This window comes from Borostomias antarcticus (genome assembly GCF_949987555.1).
Source record: "Borostomias antarcticus genome assembly, chromosome: 14".
Taxonomy (NCBI): domain Eukaryota; kingdom Metazoa; phylum Chordata; class Actinopteri; order Stomiiformes; family Stomiidae; genus Borostomias; species Borostomias antarcticus.
The window spans coordinates 11,811,976-11,834,994 of NC_140247.1; the positions used below are offsets into that span (position 1 = coordinate 11,811,976).

A 23,019-nucleotide genomic window follows, 5' to 3' on the forward strand; every position below is an offset into this window, starting at 1 on the left:
GTACATTGTGAAGATATCTTCTGTTATATCAGACCTTAAAGTGCTTTGCAGTTCTCGGCATAGGCGATTTTACGCTCTGAGAGTAGGGGGGGCAACATTTTGACGTGAGAAAAAAAAAAAAACAGTTCTGCCGTCTCGTCCCATCTATTTACAAAGAATACCAGTTGTGAACAGTATGCTAATAAGAAATCCGTATGACAATTCAATATGTACAACGCATCAAACTTCATCTAGACACCACGAGCATGTCAATATGACTTTATGACCGAGCACTAGGCCATACCCAACATCACAACATCAAACTGCAACTGCCTGCTGGTGCTAGCTTCCTCGCCGATGTTGATGTTGCTAGTGCTAGTGCTAGTGTTAGTGCTAGTGCTGGTGCTGGTGCTAGTGCTGGTGCTGGTGCTAGTGCTAGTGCTAGTGCTAGTGCTAGTGCTAGTGCTAGTGCTAGTGCTAGTGCTAGTGCTAGTGCTAGTGCTAGTGCTAGTGCTAGTGCTAGCTCCGATAGCCTCTGGAGCACTTCTGCATTCGATTGCACCTGCTGCGCTGTCATTTCGAGTGGTAGCTTCTTCATTAGCATTGCCAGATTTTATTTTATTTTATGAAGAAGTGGTAAATTGTTTTTATAGCTCTTTTTGCCATTATGAGCAGGTTGGTTAGTTGTAGCTTGTTGAGCACTGAGCAGTACAGTCAGATCTCATTTTTTTCGACGGACGAGTTGTGCCATTAGTGGATTATGAATATATAGATATTTTTAAAGGTAGCCTAGTTTAAGTAATAAATACACTTTTAAAATTAATGATGATCTAACACAAACTGGTACAAACCACAATTATGTATTTAATAATTGTGTTAATTATAAATAAAATAAAATAAAAATATATTTTTATTTTTTATTTTTTAAAGAATCTGAGCAGAGTTAGGCTGTCCAATCAGGGGGGGCACTTGCCCCCCCTGCCCCCCCTATAAAATCGCCAATGGTTCTCGGTATTACATTATGGTTTGCTCACTGCTCTCTCTCTCTCTCTCTCTCTCTCTCTCTCTCTCTCTATCGCAATTGTGTTTCTCCTGAGGGCGGCAGCAAAATCATACTAAAAATCTACTGCGTCATCTGACTGAGTCTGGATGGACGGACGTTGAGCTCGCGAAAAACAATAACGGAACTTGACTTTCTAACATTAGAAACATCAGTGAACGATCACATTTCGCTTCCGCTGAATCTCACAAATAGCCTAATTTATGATCTGGATGATGATGACTGCTCCATCTTCATACTCCCCGAATACGAAAAAATAGGGTAAGTGGCTCAACATGCAGGGAATTAATCATGCAATTGCTTTGAATTAGGACAAAACAACAAAACCAGAGCAAAGTGCGATTACATGATGGAAATTATTCCTCACGTCCTGGAAATCCTATAAATATTTTGTTGAAGTTTCTCAATCTTGTATTCAAAGTTTACTTTTATTTGTCTGGCTAAATTGGACAAGGCTAGATATGTATGTCGGATGTGTTTGTGGGATTATGTTTTCATTAAATGTTATCACTGGATGTGGTCGCTATTAAGTATTAAGTCACATAGCCTGCATTATCGGCTATAGCCTATGACTCAACACTTTACTTTTAGAACCGACCGGATCCAGGAAGCAGCAATCCTTGTGGCCATTAATGGTCAAAAGAAGTAGAAGATTCTTTTCTCAAGTCTTCAACACAGTACAGGGAAACAGTCGAGCCCAGTAGGCCTGTAGCCTATGCTAAAAGTGACGTGTAATGCTAAGATTTGCCACTATGCCCACATGATTGACAGGGTTTTCTAGTCCACCCCTATACTGATTCTGTTTATTCAGTTCCACTCTATTCGTGTTTTTCATATTCTATTCCACCCTGCCATATTCTATTCTATTCTATTCTTTGCTATTCTATTCTATTATTTTCGGTGCTATTCTATTCTATTCTTTTCTGTGCTATTCTATTCTATCCTTTGCTGTGCTATTCTATTCTATTCTTTGCTGTGCTATTCTATTCTATTCTGTGCTATTCTATTCTATTCTATTCGTTGCTGTGCTATTCTATTCTATTCTATTCTATTCTATTCTATTCTATTCTATTCTATTCTATTGTCTGTTCCCAGAGCAGATATGGGAGTTGGCAGCAGCGTGTTCGGGGGAGGTGTCCAGAGTGATGATCAGCAGGACATCATTCCCCAGCAGGACAGAGGGCGCAAGAGCTCCACCAGGAGACCGTCTGGGGACACGGTCAACTGCCCCACCTGCCAGGGCACCGGACGCATCCCACGAGGTCTGACCGCCTGGGTGACTGGCTGGCTGGACTGTCTGTCTGTGCATGTCTGTCTTACTGATACATGGACGGATGGATAGGTAGATGGATGGATGGATGGGTAGATGGATGGATGGATGGATGGATGGATGGATGAGTAGGTAGGTAGGTAGTTAGGTAAGGAGGTACAGTAGGTAGGTACTTTATTTATCCCTGAGGGGATCAAAAAATGTGTTACGGCACTAAGGACAACAAAATAAGTCAGACAGTCTGGCTTGGGTTGGCTCTCTTGTCTATCTATCTTGTCTTTTCTACAGTATCTAGATTGTTTGCATGTCTGTGCTCATCTCTCTGGCCGAGTGTCAGCAAAGCTGTCTGTCTGTCTGTTCTGTTTTAGCTGGTTTGCTGGATGTATTCAAACCTGTCTGATTGTTGTATTAAAAGATCCAAAAATGCATTGTAAAGTAGATTATAATTGTTCAGGTCAGGAGAACCAGCTGGTGGCAGTTATTCCCTGTAATGACCAGAGGCTGAAACCACGACACACGTAAGCCGAGAGAACCGTTTTTGCATGCATAGAACTGTTTTTGCACGCATAGAACCGTTTTTGCATACATAGAACCGTTTTTGCACACATAGAACCGTTTTTGCATGCATAGAACCATTTTTGCATGCGTAGAACTGTTTTTGCATGTATAGAACCGTTTTTGCATCCATACAACCGTTTTTGCATCCATAGAACCGTTTTTGCATGCATAGAACCGTTTTTGCATGCATAGAACCGTTTTTGCATGCATAGAACCGTTTTTGCATGCATAGAACCGTTTTTGCATGCATATAAGTCACAGACACTTATTATTACTATCAATATCATGAACAGAGTGTGCAGTATTTTGTAATGGTTTACATTCTGTTAATCTGTTGCCAAACTACTAAATTTTACCTTCTTTTCTCTTACAGGAAGTTGTACGTGATGGTGTCAGTGATTATGTGCCTGCTGGTCTGCTCGCTGGTACTCTTCTTCCTCTTCCCACGCAGTGTCACTCTGTCACCAGTGGCCATTAAGTCCACCTATGTTTACTTTACCCAGGATACCGTCCAGATGAATGTCACGGTCAGTCAATGATCACAGGGTAGCCTTTATTTGAATAGATACTATACATTTGTGTTGCGTGTTTCTGTGTGTTCCTGAGTGTTGTGGATGTGTGCATGTAGGCTACATAGTGTATATTTGAGTATTATTGTCCATATTTATACAGACTGTATGTATGTATGTATTGTGATATAGTTGTCTATTATATTATGTATATTCTCTATGTACATATATAGATATATATATATATTCTTTACTCTGCTGTGTTTCCCCCACTGCTGCTGTTCTATCTATCTATCTATCTATCTATCTATCTATCTATCTATCTATCTATCTATCTATCTATCTATCTATCTATCTATCTATCTATCTATCTATCTATGTCATATTTTTATTCTTTTTATTCTTTATTTATTTTTGGTCCATTTTTACAATGACATTTGTTTTGGTTTTGTGGTAAAAGTACCCAAACCGAGACTTGAAAGAATTTGAATGTAAATATAATGATGTGTCTTGTCTTCCTTAAAGCACGTCGTGAATATCACCAACCAAAACTTTGCCACGGTCGAGGCCTCCAACCTGACAGGACAGCTATTGTTCTTTGAAACGGTCGTGGGCACGATTAACATCAAAAACGCCACCACCGTCAAACCACTCTCTGATCAAACGGTGAGAAATACTGTTCTGCTTGGTCAACAGTGTGGTCTAATAGAGCTGAACCTCGGCTGACCGTAACTTCCTTCTTTTCTCCCGACAGTACATCTTTGTAATTCCCATCACGCTGACTGACCGAGGGCTGAAGTGAGTAACCCTGTTCCGTCTGTGTGGTAAACCGTCTTGCTCTCCTCCTCCACTGAGTCAGTGGTGACCCTGCTGGTTGTGTGGAGGTCTATGCGTGTCTAAATAGTATAAAGACAGGTTTAATTAACGCGAGGAAGATGTTGACTCTGTGTAATAAAGCTAGCCTCTGCAAACTGCCAGGGTATTTGCATTGACATTGACCATCTCGTGATGTAGTGTGTTTTGACTGTCCCCCAGATAAACGTAGCCTTATTCCAGTTGTTAGAATTATTCATCTTTGCACAGAATAACAATAAATTATGTTTTGTCTTTCCTGCCAGCAACTACTGCAAGTCCACAACTATCAAGATCCACACGCTGTTTCTCCACTTGCAGTGAGTATGAGTGATCATGTGACCTGTCTGGTTAAAACCATGACTCCACATATGGCTCACCACCACCGTGAGAACATTTAGATCATATATACTTTGCATTTAATAATAAATAAGACTTTGTCTGTTTGTCATTGTGTTACAGAGTCTGTGGTATCACTACAATTATACAAAAGTCTCTTGTAGAAAATGCACAATGTTGTGTGTGGGCCGGCTGCTTGTTTATTGAACTCTTCCAACAGCAGAGGGTTAGAGGTTAGTTAATAAGTTAACAGGGGTTTATACAATGCGAACCGCACCACCCAACGTATTCAATTTGTGAGGTGTGTCAGCGTGTGAGACTAGTCTGTCATTAAAAGAGGGGTTCTCAGGTGATAAGAGACTTTATGATCCTCCTTTATGGGCGGCTGTAGCTCAGTTGGTAGAGCGGGTCGTTCAATGATCGAAGGGTCAGCGGTTCAAATCCCAGCTCCGACTGTCCACATGTCGAAGTGTCCTTGAGCAAGACACGTAACCCCAAATTGCTCCCAATGAGCAGGTTAGCACCTTGGTGTGTGAATGGGTGAATGAGAGGCCATTGTAAAGCGCTTTGAGTGCCGCTAAGGTGGAACCAGTCCATTTACCATTCTCCACTCATGGAAAATCAAACAGGGCCATTCCAGGAGTCATTGATTTAACTGCATGATTTCAGGAGTTAAATTCCTCTATCTGAAATGTATTGTATATTTTTCAGTTTGTCTCCCCATTCCAAAAATGCATGTGGTTGTTTTAGTCAGAAAAAAACAAACTCACTTGTTGTCCAATGAAGTCAAATGCATCGTCCCTTTTGTCTCACCCTGTCCAGGCTGTCGATGATGCTGTACTATTTGGCCCACTACGAGCAGGTGTCCCTGGACACGTTCGAGTACATAGACTGTGGAACCAACACCACCACGCCGCACCTCATGGGCGATCATCCCGGCTCATAGCAGTGCCTTCGCTAGGTCTCACCCCCTCGGGGCGCAGCGCTGTGAAGACACGGTCAGGAGATGAGACCATTGTGCGGTCAATAGCCATACGAGCCACCAAGGAAAAATGACCTGGAAAATCATGAACTGCGGCAAAAAGAAATACGATGAGTCTTAAAATTCTCGGACACTATCGCTTCTGTGAGAGTCTGTTTCTCCTTCTCTTGCTCCCAGGTGGCTCTTGATGCAGAAGTAGTGTTGTGGTTGTTGTTGTAGTAGGAATTTGTTGTTTGTTTTGCCTCTGTATTTAGATGAATAACTAATTCTTAATTATTGCCTTTCAACAAACTAAACTATGGCCATGTTGTTGATTTTTGCACACATTTTTGAATGAGTAAAGTTTTTATGAAGTAGTTTTCCAAAATGAGCTATGGTGTTATAGATTTTTGCACTTTTTTTTTTTAACGACTAACAGTTGTTTTTATATATATATAAGTAGTTTTCCTCTCGTCCAATTTTATGATTTCCACATGATTTGAAGACCAATCAAAACATAGAGCAGCCAGTCATTGTGTCTGTGTGTCATGGTGATGATTTAGCTACTCTAGGTGGCTTCTGGCTGCTATACTTGCTCTGTCAGGCTGGTTCACAAATGCAAAACTGCATAAATGTAAGTACACTTGTCATCCATATGTAGAACTGCTAACACTGTCCTTAATGTACTGTATGTGTAACCCTCAGCTTTACGACTTGGGTATGCGGCCATGCTGTAACTGTGAATAATTCAGTGTTTTGAACTTAAGATGCCCTTTGACTCTGGAATGTGCATGTGATTTCTGAATCACAGACGGATAAGTCGGACTCTGTCTATAAACGTTTGCTTCTTTTTTAAGAGCCATATCACATGTGTCACATGAGGTCTGCAGATTCATTCATAGTAGTTTACTTTTGATGCCAATAATTTGTTATTTTAAGTGTACATAAAAAAATGACCTGGCCTCCTCCATTCCTCATTGTTAGCATGGATGTCACAAAATTATAGCATCAACATTTCACCACATGCACTTTGGAAATTAGGACACCCACTCGGTTGACTTTTCTTTTGCAATGATCTTGAAAGGTGTGAACTTCCAGTTCTCTGTCTGTTGAGGAACAGATCTTCATGATGATTTGTTAGACAAAGACAAGGTTTCTGTTCTGTACAGGAAATAACGCGTTTTAAGTACTGAGCCCATTCTCTGTACTTTATTTTGTCATGTTTCAAGGTTTGTTGGGATGAATGGCGCCATAAAGAGTAATTCTGCCTGTTGGGTTTGATAATGTTGTGCCTTTAAAGATGTTGTGCCTTTAAATTACCACTGGGTGGCGCTGTTGGGTTTGAAATAACACAAGTCCCACAGACCTACGTCTGATAGCATCTGAAGCAGATTTTATTTTGGGGTGAAATGTCCCTTAAGTGCATTAAAAGCTAATGACAGAATTCACGTTTCAACAGAGATAGAACATGAAAACTTTTCTTTGCCTCCTCTTCCCTGCCCCTCATATGATGTGTGCATAACATATGGTCCAGGTGGGTCTTCACCATTGCTGAGAGTACTGTGTGGACTGTAAAGAGGAGAAATAAAAATGTTATTTGATGGTGCATATGTGTAGGCCTGCTGTATGTCAGTATTATCATTCAGTGGGCACGAACTGCCCTCTCTAAACTACTATTAAGTAAAGTTAAGAAATAACAGCCAAAACTGTAATCAGTTTTAAAAGAAAATATAAATATAATATAGAACATATTACATATTATATATATCCTTTATATATTATATTTATATAAATAAGTATATACTGTAATACAAAATAATTTCATTCAATATCAAAATACTTTTGCCGAGACAGACTTTCTAAAACAACGAATGTTTTGTCTGAACACCAGGGGGCGCCACATACTCACAGAGTATCGGTTGTCTATCTTAGCGCTGTGCTGGTCTGGGTCTCTAAGCTTGCTCTGACAGTGAGAACACTCGTTCATGGCTGAAACACAAGACGGACATGAGAACAACAATGTTTTAGTTACACCACAAAGTAACTATGGGGTGTCCGGTGTCAATTTCCCCCCAAAACCATTTTCTCCCTCTCTGTTACGACTGAGTGTGGCCCAGGGTTCGGCAGCCTGAAAACCCCAGGTTTCCAATCTCTGTGGCCCCCTCGTCTGTGCCACCTGGGACGGAGTATTGTGATGCCACTGAGGGTGGCCGTCTGTTTTATTCAACAGGCCTCTGCCTAATGAGAGAACTGCAGAGTGTGACAACCTCTCCTGGTGGTAAACTCTCCTGGGGACAACCTCCTGGAGACAGACACACACACACACACACACACACACACACACACACACACACACACACACACACACACACACACACATCCATACACTCACACGCATCCGTACACTCACATGCATAGACAAACACACACATACACGCACGCACACACAGACATACACACACACATACAGTACATACATACTTCAATGCCATATCTCCATCTGGTCCTGGCTCCATCTGGTGCTGGTTGAAGACTAAAAGCCCCTGAGCTGAGGTGCAGAGTGGTACAGAATAGGTAGTGCTTTATTCATCCCTGGGGGGAAATTGCATAAATGTAATTGTAATTCTAATACGACGCTAGAGTCGCCTGTTTAAATTGCCATTCTATCTGACTAATCATGTTAGACATGATGTAGATGCTGGTTCTGTTTGTGGTTTTAGGTGAGTGAGTGCCTCTTTCACCTGCGGGTGATTTGGCTGCTGTTGACACAGCTAATAGGGAACTACTGAAGTGTTTCTTTGTATGTAAAATAAGTCATCGGATCACATAGATATTCATGAGCCAGTAGATGGTCCAGGGTGTGCGAGCACTTATTCCATTGTTCCCGAGGCGTTGGAGTCAATTGGGGATTAGAGGCTGTGTTGTGAGTCATGTGTGGACACGAGCCGACTGCTAGTTAAACAATCCTCTGGGTGTGGAACTGTTTGCTGTGAACGTTGGATGAATGTCTGTGGTTAAACTAGGAGAGGATCGTGATGACATACAGGACAAAACACAAAACAAGATGACTTCTGATGCTGTAGAATACACAGAATAGCAATATACCATAACTAATATATATATATATATATTTTTTTTTTTTAATTTTTAATTTTTAATTTTTTAATTTCCCCCCCACACTGTGTGCTTGAGTGCTAGACTGTCCTTGTGTACTGTCCTCCCTTTTTGTGCAGTCTTTCCTCTCCCTTTTGTTCTGCCCTCGGGCTGTGCTCCAGGCCAGTGTAACAACTGGATAGGGAGCGCATTACAAATGCAGTACCTATACCTATACCTCTATACATATCTCTTTTAAAAATGGAGAAAAGGGTTTGGCTCAAGTAGCTCTACAACCAGAAATGTGTCGGGCGGTGAAAGGCGGGTGTGTGATACCTGGTTGTCGTGCCGACCCCTCTGACTCTGCTCCTGGCTCGGATGTCTGCTCCTGAGTCTGACTTTGCGCCTAACGCCACAAGGGAGGTTAAGTAAATGTTCAGGAAATTATCACATTACACTGCCGATTACATTACAGTCATTTAGCTCACGCTTTCATCCAAAGCGATTTACAATAATTGCGTTTAACATAGGATGTCGGTGTACGATTCACCAGAACTCACAAGTGCGTCTCATTTCTACACAAGTGACTAACAGCATAATCTATGCTCTTAATCTATGCTGCAGATGAAATCAATATGGGAGAAGCCTATCAAGTGATTTGCTCCCATCCACTCAAATTCTTTATCATCAGTTTTGGGTTTGGAAAGAACACTTTAGAATTCTACAATGAATTCTGCTGCCAAAGGAAGTAACCTTTAGCCACTGTTGAGACAGTAGAGCTGTGTTCGGAATCGCTCCCTCGTTCCCTCACTCCCTATTCCCTATATAGGGTTCACCATGTAGTGAACTACCTAGGGAACGGAGAAAATGTAGGGTACATGCACTGTTCCCTGCAAATCAAGGTGAATTGTGGGTAATAAATAGTGGACTATATAGGGAACGAAGATTCCGTGGAGAATTCGGACACTACAAACAAAATGGCTGACGCCCTATATAGTGCACTATCTAGTGAATAGGGAGTGATTTCGAACACAGCTTAGGTCTCCACCACACCAGGAAGAACAGTATCCGGCCTGACCCCCAGGCCCTCTCCTGTCATTGTAGTTCATCAGGACATTTCCTCATTTGGAGAAGGAGCACCAGGTGCGTTTTACACACAACTAGCGTCGTTGTCTTTCACAGGTGTGTAAACACTCCCACACCTCAGTGCTGTAATCTCAGCCCCTCTCCAGGCGTAAATCGCCCTTGAATTTAGGGCATGCCTGTAGGACGGCAACCCAAAATAGGGCAGGGTGAGGCTCCAACACAATGACCCCTGTTCTCAGAGAACTGTGTGTCATCAACAGACACTTGCCAGCTCATTTGCATGTGTTAATGGACTGTATTGAACAGGAACAGACGCTGGCCCCTGGCTCTGCTACTGTACTAGTCCTGGTCCTTCAGGAAGAGGCACCGCAAAGCGTAAGTGACCCGGAACATGGCAGCGAAACGTTTTATTTCAATCTTCTTGGTTTTGGCTTAGGGAACATCATACTGTAATTTCCTATGGTAAACTTATATCGTGCTTCTATCCAAAGCGCTTTACAATGGCCTCTCATTCACCCATTCACACACACACACCAATGGCGACGGCCAATGGCCTCTCATTCATCCATTCACACATACATTCACACACCAACGGTGGCGGCTTCCAGGCAAGGCGCTAGCCTGCTCATTGGGAGCAATTTACAGTTCAGTGTCTCGCCCGAAGACACTTCGACATGTGGACAGGAGGAGCCGGGATTCGAACCGCCGACCCTACGATCATTGGACGACTCGCTCTACCTCCTGAGCCACAGCCACCCCTATATGAAATGTATTTAAATAAAAACATCAACTCTCATGGTCCCCTTCAAAACACCAGCTAGTTATCTAGGTCAACAAAGATAATGGGTAGGACATTTCTCAATTTGATGTAAGGCTGGAAGAAGAGCAACAGTCATCATAAGATACAAAATCAGACAACAATATTTCAACGTTCATATCCAGTAGGCTATTGTATTTCTGTTCAGTTACATTTGAAATCGTACTGGGCAGTCACACAACAGAGGCGTCGTCAGGTATGTCCACCAGGACACAAACTGCAAAACTACCCACAGGAAATGAGGTCGACCCCACACGCGGGTGTCACATGACCGACTTCAGTTTCCAGCCCCGGCGTTGATCAATTATGAAGCAGGCTGGAGAGTGTTTCCTTTTCTTGAAAAGTTGGTCACTTCTACGTTTTCCCATATTATTCTAGGTTAGTGTCTGGACGGGTTAGCTGACCCGAGACGTGTTCTTTGTACCTGCTTGGTTCTGGACATCCTGCGGTCCAGTACATTCTGCCGACGCCGAGCTTCCCAGTGCATGGCAGACATCCTACACCCCTGCCAGAGAGAGAGAGAGAGAGAGAGAGAGAGAGAGAGAGAGGGAGAGAGAGAGAGAGAGAGAGAGAGAGAGAGAGAGAGAAGGCCTGCCGTTAAAGTACAGTGCAGGTGCAGAGCTGTGTGTGTTTGTGTGTGTGTGTGTGTGAGAGAGAGAGAGAGAGAGAGAGAGAGAGAGAGAGAGAGAGAGAGAGAGTGAGTGTGCGTGTGTGTGAGTGTGTGTGTGTGTGTGTGTTAAGACTCACAGACACAGTAACCTGAGAGCCTATATCACTGTTCACTGTCAATCTGATTAATGACAGCCCAGTAACAATGAAGCTGCTATCTTTAAAACGACACTGATTTTATACATCTACCTCTTAAAAAGAATGGACAAAACAATGGTGTTCAAGTCACAGGTTCCTATCCACATATATTGTTCAAGTTATGAATTGTTACCAATGTGTCATAATTCCAGTTATATGAACTACAACCAAGCAATGCATTGACACAAGATGACTGAACCGTTTAGCAATTTTCAGTAATGCATATTATATATGAATCAATCAATCAATACAATTTAAAAATTCTGTACTGGTGGCTCCAAAAAGTAAATGTTACAGACATCATAAAAACGTTAGACTGTAGAACTGTCTCCGAAAACGACCATGACATATAAATATAATTGTTAGGCCTACTTACACGGTTCCTGTGGCAGCCTAACCTTCAGAAGAGGAGTTGCCGAGCCTGTGCACGTCGCAGCTCGCTAATGGTGATGAAGCTGCTCTCTACCTGGTCCAGACATTTCCAACCAAGTCACCTGGCAACTGGACGCTCGCCTGGGTCAGTAGCGACGTCAGAGAAAGGTCAAACAGAAACATTGCCTGCCCACCAGTGGCTTGTTCGCCTCAGTAGAACCTGGGAATTTCCAAAGAATCCCATTGCGGTTGTCTGGAAATTTACAGACTGTAACACAATGTATGGACAATATATATTTTTGAGTCGCTTTACTTCCAAACGTTTCACTTTTGGTTCGATATTTATTTGTGTGCTTCGCAGGTGACAAAGTCAACTTCTAACGTGCAGCCATGGATGTATAATAGAACAGCGCGCTATAACCCTATGGAGGTAGATTAGATTAGGTTTGAGAGCAAAACTTTCCACGCTGGAATAAAAAAATAGAATAAAATAAATGTTTAATACGAAATGTAGGCTATTCGTGTGAATTGCAACTTTTTGTTTGTAAATCCAGGTCTTGCTTGCAAATCCAATTTTTTTGCTTACGAATCAAAAAGTGTTGCTTGCAAATCAGGCGCCAAACCCAACTCGCAAGAACACACACGTGACCAAGTTAAGTTCTCACGTGCATAAAAACTGCCCGCGTCAACATGTCGATAGAGGGCGCTACAACCCTTTGTAAGGGACTGCATGCTTCCTTAGTGAAACATCTATTTAGTCAGCCATGGGATCTGAACTTTTTTTTGTTTTTCTGCTTGTCTCCCACCATGGCATGTCAAATATATTTTTTGTTTGTTTGTTTTTTCTTCTTCTTCTCACCTTTAACTACAGTGTCTTGTCTGTGTGCAAATGAATACAAATAATAATATCTCTGAAATCTACAGATAGGGCCTACTACAAGATAAGATAAAAAAAATTATCTGCACTGCAGCAGCAAGAAGACCTGAGAAGGTATAAAATAGATCAAAAAACATACAAGAGTGAAGAATATATACTTGCAATATACGTACAAGAGTAAAAACACAAACAAAAAAACAACTTAGCACTTAACACAGGGGGCAAGTGGGAGGAGGCCAGGGGGGCTCAGGCACTATTAAAGAGTCTAATGGCTGCCGGCACAAAGGAACGACTGAACCGTTCTGTTGTGCACCTACTTTTTGCAATACTTATCAGTAGGCCTATTGTTGCCTATTTTAAGAAACACAATTGGCTGTTCTTCCATGAAACATGTAAATGATGACTGATGATAGTAAGAATGCAAAACCGCATTTGGAAACTAGCGAAGTGTGTGTGTCATCAGTCTGCGGTCACACCGTTGTCAGGTACCCGATACACCCACGCTCTCATGGTCAGGGCACTGTGTCTGTCACTGCTCATTTGAATGTTAAAGTCTTGAACTGCCTTTCATGATAACATTTCCCCTGTCTGACCCAGCGATGCCAAAGGGCTGGACGTTTAATAGTCCACCTGTATCCACAGGCTGGTGTTATGAAACCAGTCTGATTATATCAACAATTTCCCCAATATTCTCCCCTCTCTGCATGTGCGTCATCATTTGGGTGCAAAATGCATGCGGCTAACTTCCACATATCAGATGTACATTCTGGGTCAGGTGTAGCCTGGAAGGACATATGTACCACACAGGGATATTGAGGGTGTATTTGGGATTGCTTGCAGTGCCTGCAGCAAATGTGAGTTTTCCATACTCAATGGAGTTTTGCCTTGAAGCAGTACCGAGCAAATATTCATTGGTACCCAGTTTGAGTCTGTGATGAATTAGCTGTCCGTGGTTTGTAAAATGTTTCTTGGTGAGTTTATTTTTCTTTAGTATCTTTTCTGTGTGCAAGTAATTAGACTACACATACAATACCAGCTAAGTGTGAATGAAAAAAGGAGGGTCAAGAATCATGATTTTGAACTCCTAAATCTTCCAGAAAGACAACATCATACAAATCATAAAATACATAAAATCATAAAATCATAAAAGACAAAATCATTTTCTTCTAACTGAAGATTCGCTTCACACACATCATACGTAATACCCAGTCCGGAAGTAAGTCCTTCCGGGCTGCACTAAACCCAGAAGAAACATCTGATATCTGGAGGTCTCTTTTTAGGCGCCTCAGTTTTGCATCCAGATGATGACACATTACAGACAGACATTGCTGAGGAGAAGAATATCGGGTAAATAATGATTATATAATCATATTGGTTTCATAACACCAGCCTGTGGATACAGATGGCCTACTAAAACCTCCAGTGCTTTGGCGTCACTGGGTCAGACAGGGTAAATGCTATCATGAAAGGTAGGTCAACATTCAAATGAGCAGTGATGATACACACTCTCTAGTTTGCAAATGTGATTTTGCATTTTTATTATAGGTAATCATTTACATGTTCCATGGTGGAAGAGTCTATTATGTTTCTTAAAATAGACAACCTTATAACCTATCAAAAAGTGGTATGTGTGGATTTCTGTAGATATATTGTATGTGTAGTCTAATTATTTGCACACAGAAAAGATACTAAAGAAAAATAAACTCACCAAGAAACATTTTACAAACCACGGTGGTAAATGAAAGAAGAAAGAAAGAAAGAAAGAAAGAAAGAAAGAAAGAAAGAAAGAAAGAAAGAAAGAAAGAAAGAAAGAAAGAAAGAAAGAAAGAAAGAAAAATACATGATAAAGAGAATACTAAAGTTCTGTAAACGTGGCTTGGCCGAAACAAAGACGATATAAGATAATAAAAAGGTTCTGGAAACGTGGCTTGGCCTACTTGCTAGTTGTAGCCTACAGCCATTCTGACACTTGCATTTTCACAAGCATTATTTTCTCCCAAAGTGACCTCTGAGAATAAGGTCATCTCTGCTCGGCAGGGATTGGTTTTGGGCTGTTCATGCTACGTCACGGGGGTGGGGGTTGTGTTGTGTTGCTCTGCAGCTCATCGACCTCTTCGCTTCACTCCTCGCCGGGGACTCAACAGGGCTTCATTACAGCTGCACAATCAGACTTTCTCCAGGAATATTCGCAAGTGGGACCTTTTTTAAACGAAGACTGGAACTATGAGTACGGGAACGCTGAAAGGTAGGATTTTGTTGGTTGCCAAAATGTTTTTATACAAACTAGGCTAGCAGTGCCAGTGTGGGTCGTTTCTGTGCAACTGATGTTAAAATGTCTCACGCTGACGCCGGGATTGATGGAAAGTCAGAGACGGGGTGTTATTGGGCTACTTTCTAGTGAATAAAACCAGCATTGTTCGTAGTCAATTCCACGAACGGCGTGACTAGCTAGCTATTTTCTGGTTTTATTTTTAGTCTATTATTACATGCGTTGCCATGAAACTTAGCAGCACAGCAAGGCAGAAGCAGTGTGAGGGGTGATATCTAACACTGTCCGTCTACAGCCGAGACCGCCGGGCTGGCATTAGTTCCATAAGGAGATTACAAAATGCATTCTCTCTTCACTGTAGCCATCTTATTAGGAAATTAGTATAGGTTCATTGTACACTTATTGAAACACAGTTAACGTTCGCTAGCTAGCTGTTTTCCCCCCATCCCTGGCCTGAGCAACTCCTCAGTCCTCTGCAGATAGTACAAGGGGTGAGCTATGAATACGCTGCATACCTAATGTGATGGTTCACCATTCCCACGGCAATCTGGGGCTACATGAATAAAAACAACAGTGTTTGTTACCCTAGAGCAGAAATTGTACAAGGGCTGAGCTTTGACAACACTGCGTAGCCTACCTAATTTTATGGTTCACCTTTCACACGGCAGTCCTGGCTACATGAATAAAAACAACAGCGTTAGTTGCCACAGTGAAGTGCATTCCAGATGCTGTCCCATGCGTTGTTGTGTTGTTTTGGGTCACACACTGTGTTGTGTAAAATACTGTTTTTCATGCTCTGCACTCGATAGACGGTGAGCGCACATTTTTTAGATGCATTTTATTGTCACCTCATGCGCTCGTTGAAACGGACGACTCATGTTTATTTCTCTCTGTTTCCGCTTTGATAAGGTCCCGTGTGACGCCAGACAGCCAGTCTCCCAGTCTGCTTCCTTTGCCTTTGAAGTCGCCGTTAATACCCAGTCACCCCCAGAGACAGCCCAGCCAGCGTCTTCTCCAGAGTCTGTCACCTCCTCGCTACCAGGGACCAGACGACATGGGCAACCAGCTGACGGAGATCGCCCCCAACACCCCCTTCCTCCCTAACTTCCAGTCCCTGCACATTGTCGTCATCGGCTTGGACTCCGCAGGGAAGACGTCCCTCTTGTACAGACTGAAACTGCGTGAGTTTGTGGAGACCATCCCCACCAAGGGCTTCAACACGGAGAGGATCAAGGTGGCGGTGGGCAGCTCGCGGGCCACCACCACCTTCCAGGTGTGGGACGTGGGCGGCCAGGAGAAGCTCCGCCCCCTGTGGAAGTCATACACGCGGCGCACCGACGGCCTGGTGTTCGTGGTGGACGCGGCGGAGACTGAGCGCGTGGAGGAGGCCAAGGTGGAGCTGCACCGGATCAGCCGCTCGGCGGAGAACCAGGGCGTCCCGGTGCTGGTTCTGGCCAACAAGCAGGACCTGGCTGGGGCGGTCTCGGCCCTGGAGGTGGAGAAGGCCCTGGGCCTCCACGAACTCAGCTCCTCCACCCTCCACCACACCCAGGGCTGCAGCGCCCTGGACGGCCAGGGCCTCCAGCCCGCCCTGGAGAAGCTCTACGAGATGATCCTCAAGAGGAAGAAGATGCTGCGCCACAGCAAGAAGAAGAGATGAAGCAACTGCGCATCTGGGTCTGAGATTCCGTAAAAGAAAAGAAGGAACTTTGCCTTGAATGGACCTCATTGGCGTTCCTCTGGAATTTTATGGGAGTTTTATGGCCTCAGGGGGCGGAGTCTAATATCCCTGAGAAAGGGACAGAAGGACTGAAAGACACAGATCTGTGCTCTGTGTTGGACACTGAACACTGGGCCCACACTGCCCCAACATTGTTATATTGTTTTGACAAGGTGTAGTGCCAACACAGTCACAGGCGTAGCCCAAGCATCCCCACGTGACAGTTCTCACTTAGTTTAATACCTTATAGTTCACTTTATTGCATGGAGAAGTTCACTGCTTGGGAACTACAACGTTCGTAGATCAAAAGAGGACTTATGGTTCACCTCGCTGTTGCGATGGTGTTGGACTTGGACTGGATCGCTATGGTTACACCACAGGTTGATAGAAGAATCCAGAGGCTGCTAGTTCGGACCGTGCAAGTTTTACTCAGTTCTCTGCTTGTCATGGTAACCGTGGACTTAAATGTTATTTGAGGTTGGAGAAGTTGTTAAAACAAACTGTTTCTACATTCTGTACATACTTTTTTGTAATACTTATACCAATAAATTATTGAAGACTTTGACACTACATGCAATGTTATTGTTCTTTCTTTTACTGATCAGTTATGAAAATCCTTGAGTTGAGAGTCATGAGAATATTCTAAGGGCTGCTATCACCAGGTATCAAGTACTACAATAGTAACTGATGACTACAATAGTGTTGATACTAATATACATCTCTGATGCTTCTCTAAAGGGAGCTGTTCATACAGGCTAGGAGGTTTTTACTTTCATATTCATTCCCCATGAAAGATGAGTCATTTGAGTCTGAAAAAGCAGTTGAATGTCTTGCACACACAGCACGGTTTCAGGACCTCAGGCCCCCATCATGTCACTTCTAACTGTTTGAGGTGGTTTTTCCAGTGAGAACCATTAAACATGGGTCCTTTGGAGTCAGAAACGTGAGCTGACTCATCTCCCATTTCAGTGACGAGAGAGGGCTGGAACATCTGGTATTGATGCCACCCTGGAATGACCCTTCAGTATGGGAACACAATGTAAACATTCTTTGAAATACTAATCAGTTAGGGACTGTGATAAGTTTGCTTACCTGTACCCCACTCAGTGACACAATTAATTGACAATCTACATATCAAGGGTTTCTTTAACAGCAGGCTACATTATTATTCCCATGGTAACAAGCAATTTGGCTATCGGTTGCTAATTCAGTCAAATGGTGTGATGACATTGTAATAGTGTGAGGTATGTGGTCATTGATTTGCTTCATTCCTCTCAGCTTAAGACATGATGACATTTCAAGTGAAGAATGTTTTGTAACTTTGTAAATGTGAGACTTGTCTCCAGGATATGATACTTCAAATGAGATGGCCTACTTTTCAGCATAGTAAAAATTGTTCTAGCCAGAGGCAAATTTGCTTATTCTTTCTCCTATATTGAATTCTGGCATGGAGGAAACCAACACCTGTTAGCCTACCCGTGCCTTTCTCACTTGTAAAGAATCTCGTTTCTTAGTCAAATTAAATTGAATGTCATTTCTTTGATCTGTGAATAGAATCTTAAGGACGAAAGATCTGAGGAGTTTTTTGGCTGGCATGAATATTTGAAAATGATATGAAAGGAGGCTGTGGGCAGAGCCAACTTCAAACACACCACAGAACGACGATGCTGTCTATTAGACTACACAAACACACAACACACTCAGCCATTCCCTTTGTTTCTGGTTTTACAGTCTCTAGCCAGGTTATACCTCATCCCTGGTGGTTATGATCATCTCCCTGTAATCATCAAAACCAAAAATATACTACTTCACTATTTTGATCATAAGGAAATTGACTTAGACCGAATTTATTTTTCTTCCTTGCTGTGAGTGAACTGATCATCCGGCCCCTGGATAGGTCTGCTGAAGTTGAGCAAGAACAAAACCTTTTAAACACACACACACCCATACTGTATGTTCCCTTCTGAAAAACACCATCAAGAGGAACAGCATCGCGTTTTGCGTCATTCACACACTCCCGCCCGAGCCTCAGGCCTTTGGGCTGAAATGACAAGTCCTGCAGGAATTTGAGAGACGGCCCAGGAAAACCCGCCCATCCCCCCGCTACAGTAACCAACACAGCCTTGTCCCCTGACAAGAGACACCACCTCGTCTACTACCATCCCCTCCCCCTACTACTACAGCCCCCACCATCTTATCCCCACACTTCCACCCAAATCCAATTAGCCTGATTGGGACCTCCCTGTGGGCTCCGCTCTGTTCGAGCTGCGGTGGGATTAGTCAGCAGTATTGGCGTGAATGCCTTCGCAGTCCAGTGGAAAGAAGGGCGGTTACAGTTGAACTCGGTTCGGGGTTTTACTACACAAGTGGTTTTTGTCCTGCTGTTTCAACCGCAAAGCGATTTCTTCTACATAGAAGTTCCAGTCAGAGCAAGCCTTTATATTACTCAATGGTTGACACATCTTTCACAGTAACTGTGGTGATATTGATCTTTCACCACACGGCACAAGTCCGGGCAATAAAAAGCCATCCAGCGTTGGCCATCCTGCCTGGTCCTAAATGTGGTCTGCATGCTAAATGTCCTCCCTCTGGCCCTCACAGTGGAGGGTGTGTCTGAAGGGTATCGGTCTACAGACCGGGAGTCTCCGGCCTCACTGACAATTTGGGGGTGAGATAGGGGTTCTAGAATCGAACTGCTGCGCTTCCAGAACAGAACCTCACCTCTCCATCTCCCTCCCCAAGCAGCGCGGGGCGGAGGGAGGAAGACGCGCGATGAGCGGAGGGAAATGCACCCTGGGAAAAGACGCCCCGGCTTTAAAGTTGTTTTGAAATGTAAAACTGATTCCAGTTCATTTGGGAGCTTTCCTCGCAAGACACTGCGCTCAGTAGAATTGCAGGCTCGTAAATAACAGCTACAGCTGTGCCTCTCCCAGCTCCGTTTCATCAGCACAAAAATCACTTATTTTGGGTGGGGTAGTCAATAGTCAAGTCAAGCGCGTAGAACCAGACCTGACAGGCTTCCCTTCCCCCCCCCTGGTTGGTTTGGCAGGCAGCTCATGCGCATCGCGGCCATGAAGGGAAAGGAGTGGTTGGTCTCTGAGCTTAGGTGGAGCTCCGTGATATCAAACCGTCTCTCTGGAACACGACTTGAGGAATAGTTGAGTGCTGAGAACAGGCCGATCTAGCTGAAGTCCCCAGAGGCGTTATGAGAACATAGGCCCTGGCGGAGTACAGCCCAGACAAGTGAAACCCAATGGTACCCAGTATGTGTTCTGTCAAGGGGGCTTACATGTTGAGTTATCTGCTTCATCTCAATGTCAAATGTTTGAACGTATCGTTGAGTCGTATGGTTTTAATGGTAGAGCGGGGTATTTATATATGGCTTGCTCCTTCTGAGTCAACGTAAGTGATTTCAACACAACCATCAGCACTGTAATACCAGATAGTCCCAATGGCTCTGCATGATTACAGCTGGTTGACAGATGGCCTTTCAACTAGTGCTCTCTCTCTCTCTCTCTCTCTCTCTCTCTCTCTCTCTCCCTCCCTCCCTCCCTCCCTCCATCTCTCCCTCTCTCTCTTCTCTCTTTTTTGCTTTGAGTCTCCCCGGAGTGACCCGAGGATATGTGTGTATGTGTGTGTGTGTGTGTGTGTGTGTGCTACCAGTGACTTCAGCCTCACGTGTGATCTCTCCATCAAGGCCGGCAGCTTCAGAGGAGACATCTGGCCCCCCCTCCCAGCCCTGCATCATGTTCTGATAACTGTACACTTTATTTCACAAGGGATAGAGTTCTACTGTAGGGGAAGGAGGAGTATCAGTATACCAAAACCAGTATGTTTGGCTGACTCTCGTGATGACTGCATGTATGACCTCAGCAACATCATATCTACACATGGCTCGCACCTGTAGCTACATGGACATTTTACACATGAATGTACATGTATGTCCATAACACACATTGCTTCATTTCGCTAATGTAAACATAGCAACATCACATTCCTGCTCTCTGGTTAGCTGTTAGTGTGGACTCTCATTCCCCCTTTCACACATCAATGGCAGCAGCTGCCATGCAAGGTGCTAGCCTGCTTACGGGGAGCGATTTGGGATTCAATGTCTCGCCCAAGGACACTTCGACACATGGACAGGAGGAGCCGGGATTCGAACCAGCGACCCCGCGATCATTGGGTGACCCGCTCTACCTCCTGAGCCACAGCCGCCCCCCCCCCTGTGACCCGAGCTCCAACGTTGATAGTCGTCATTAGAAGCCTCTGATGAGTGATAGATAAGTGCCTCTTCCAGTGAATGACTCTATAATGATGTGCTCGGTGGCTGAAATGCGTTACTTTGAGTCATTGGTCGTCAGCGAACGTCGTTAGTGTGTGTGTGTGTGTGTGTGTGTGTGTGTGTGTGTGTGTGTGTGTGAATGTGGTTAATGAAGATGTGACTTTGCCCTCCGTAGCGCGTGTCCTTGGTCACATGCCAAGTGTATCCTTCTCACCAAGGAATATACAGTATGGGCTGATATCATTACTAACTAATCAGTGGCCGTTACCGTTACTGTACCACAGGGACACAGTGACACAGATGAGAAGACGTCTTAGGTTAGTTGTTAGAGACGGATATAGAGATGGAATTCCTTCGACAGTCTGTAGAGCGAGCACAGCTGGCCGAGCAGGTCCCGTCAACAAACTGCGAGAACGCGGATCTCTTGGCCGTACGTGGGGTCATTACACGAACCCGTCCTCCTCTCCGAGTCTCGCAGACGTCACTCGGCAGGAGGTGTCGGTTTGACACCCAGCCGCAAACCCAGAGCGTAGAGATTAACAGTTCGTACGGGAGAACTATATCTCTATGGGCTAGAGGCTGCCTTCACGACCCGATCGAGAGTCAACCCGCCTTTAACCGTAATCATTCATAGGAGGGAAAGTTGGAAAATATATTGAGACCTGTGGTTTCTGTTGTGCTGAAAAACATGTGTAATCGTTTAGGCCCAGGCGTGCGGCATGTCTGCGAATCAGCTGGGGTCTGGTGGGGGAGAGCAGAGCCAGGCCACAACAACAACAACAACAACAACAACAACAACAACAACTGTCTTAACGGGATGAAATGCATTGTGATTTAGTTCAGTGTTCATATTTCAGGGTCACAGCAGGCTTTGTCTTCTGGGAAAAAGCGAGGGTCATTTGATGAACTGTTTTCTATAGAAGACAGTGGAGGTCAAACAAAGTTGTTTGTGATACTGTATAAAAATAAACAGCTCTGTCATGTGATGTTTTTGCGAGTAAACGCAGACCATATCTCCTCTGATTATTCCACTTCCTCTTCCGCGTCTTTGTTTCATCAAATCTCTCTCACACAGTTTCTTTGTTTCATCAAATCTCTCTCTCTCTCTCTCTCTCTCTCTCTCTCTCTCACACACACACACACACACACTCCCTCTTGCTGTGAAAAGATAGTGCACGCTGACAGACAGAACGGTGTGTCCTTGTCTGCTTATCATTCGTACTCCCCAGTGTTCCCCACAGGTTCTGCGTGGCACAGCTCCACAATGATAAAAATGTATTTGTGCATCAAAAACAATGACGGCATTATTATATGTGCAGTCTCTCTCTCTCTCTCTCTCTCTCGCTCTCTCTCTCTCTCTCACTCTCTCTCTCTCTCTCTCTCTCTCTCTCTCTCTCACTCTCTCTCGCTGTCCCTCCCTCTCTCTCTCCTACCCTCCCTCTCTCTCCCCATCCCTTCCTCCCACCCCCCTCACTCTCTCTCCTCACCTCTCCCAACCCCCCACACCCTCTCTCACCCTATCCATTCCTCCCTCTCTCTCTCCCCCCACACACTCTCTCTCCTCACCCCCCTCACCTCTCTCACCATATCCATTCCTCCCTCTCCCCCCCCCACACTCTCTCTCCTCACCCCCACCCCCCCACCTCTCTCACCCTATCCATTCCTCCCTCTCCCTCTCCCCCCCACACTCTCTCTCCTCACCCCCCCCCCCCGCACCTCTCTCACCCTATCCATTCCTCCCTCTCCCCCCCCCCTCCCCACTCTCTCTCCTCACCCCCCATCCCCACCCCCCCACCTCTCTCACCCTATCCATCCCTCCCTCTCTCTCCCCCGTGTTTGTGAAACTTCTCTGGGTCTGGCCCCACGCCGTGAGCTCCCAGGACGCCTCCTCCACTGTTACAGTCAGGAATGTTCCTGTCGGAACCCCGTGGAACACATGCCCAGCCTCCTCAGGAATGTTACCACGCCAGGGCCTAATTGAATTAATCACCGTCGTTCTTCCTCATGCTGACACAGGGTAGAAGGCGTGGTGTTCTGAAATCATTTGGAGAGCTGTAACCCTACGCTATTGTAATTTTGCGAGACTGGAAGGGAAATGATGTATAATCTCATAATAGTAGCTGAGTACTGTTTTGGTATTTCTTGCTACAGTATAGGTCTGTGTGTGT

General features: G+C 44.3%; 2 protein-coding genes across 3 annotated transcripts; both read left to right on the top strand.

Moving 5' to 3' along the window:
* Window positions 1–1,160: 1,160 nt before the first annotated feature.
* On the top strand, window positions 1,161–7,085 carry LOC311317881 (transmembrane protein 106B-like). 2 transcript variants are annotated; one of them, XM_084449018.1, is made up of 8 exons: window positions 1,161–1,300; window positions 2,140–2,301; window positions 2,764–2,827; window positions 3,241–3,394; window positions 3,902–4,042; window positions 4,131–4,174; window positions 4,495–4,548; window positions 5,390–7,085. In XM_084449018.1, the coding sequence occupies exons 2-8, from the start codon at window positions 2,142–2,144 to the stop codon at window positions 5,511–5,513; spliced, it is 741 nt and encodes a 246-aa protein (XP_084305144.1). In that variant the 5' UTR covers window positions 1,161–1,300; window positions 2,140–2,141; the 3' UTR covers window positions 5,514–7,085. The 2 variants fall into 2 exon arrangements, with proteins under 2 accessions (XP_084305144.1, XP_084305143.1); XM_084449017.1 differs by having other exon boundaries at window positions 1,175–1,300; window positions 2,135–2,301.
* Window positions 7,086–14,716: 7,631 nt separating this feature from the next.
* LOC311317885 (ADP-ribosylation factor-like protein 4D) lies at window positions 14,717–17,104 on the top strand. The gene is made up of 2 exons (XM_084449025.1): window positions 14,717–14,825; window positions 15,759–17,104. The coding sequence occupies exon 2, from the start codon at window positions 15,904–15,906 to the stop codon at window positions 16,507–16,509; it is 606 nt and encodes a 201-aa protein (XP_084305151.1). The 5' UTR covers window positions 14,717–14,825; window positions 15,759–15,903; the 3' UTR covers window positions 16,510–17,104.
* Window positions 17,105–23,019: the final 5,915 nt, after the last annotated feature.

Coding starts and splice junctions, on each gene's coding strand:
- LOC311317881 (XM_084449018.1), top strand. CDS start 2,142: ATGGGAGTTGGCAGCAGCGTGTTCGGGGGAGGTGTCCAGAGTGATGAT. Junction 2,302..2,763: donor CACCGGACGCATCCCACGAG/GTCTGACCGCCT, acceptor ATAATTGTTCAG/GTCAGGAGAACCAGCTGGTG. Junction 4,043..4,130: donor AACCACTCTCTGATCAAACG/GTGAGAAATACT, acceptor TTCTCCCGACAG/TACATCTTTGTAATTCCCAT.
- LOC311317885 (XM_084449025.1), top strand. CDS start 15,904: ATGGGCAACCAGCTGACGGAGATCGCCCCCAACACCCCCTTCCTCCCT.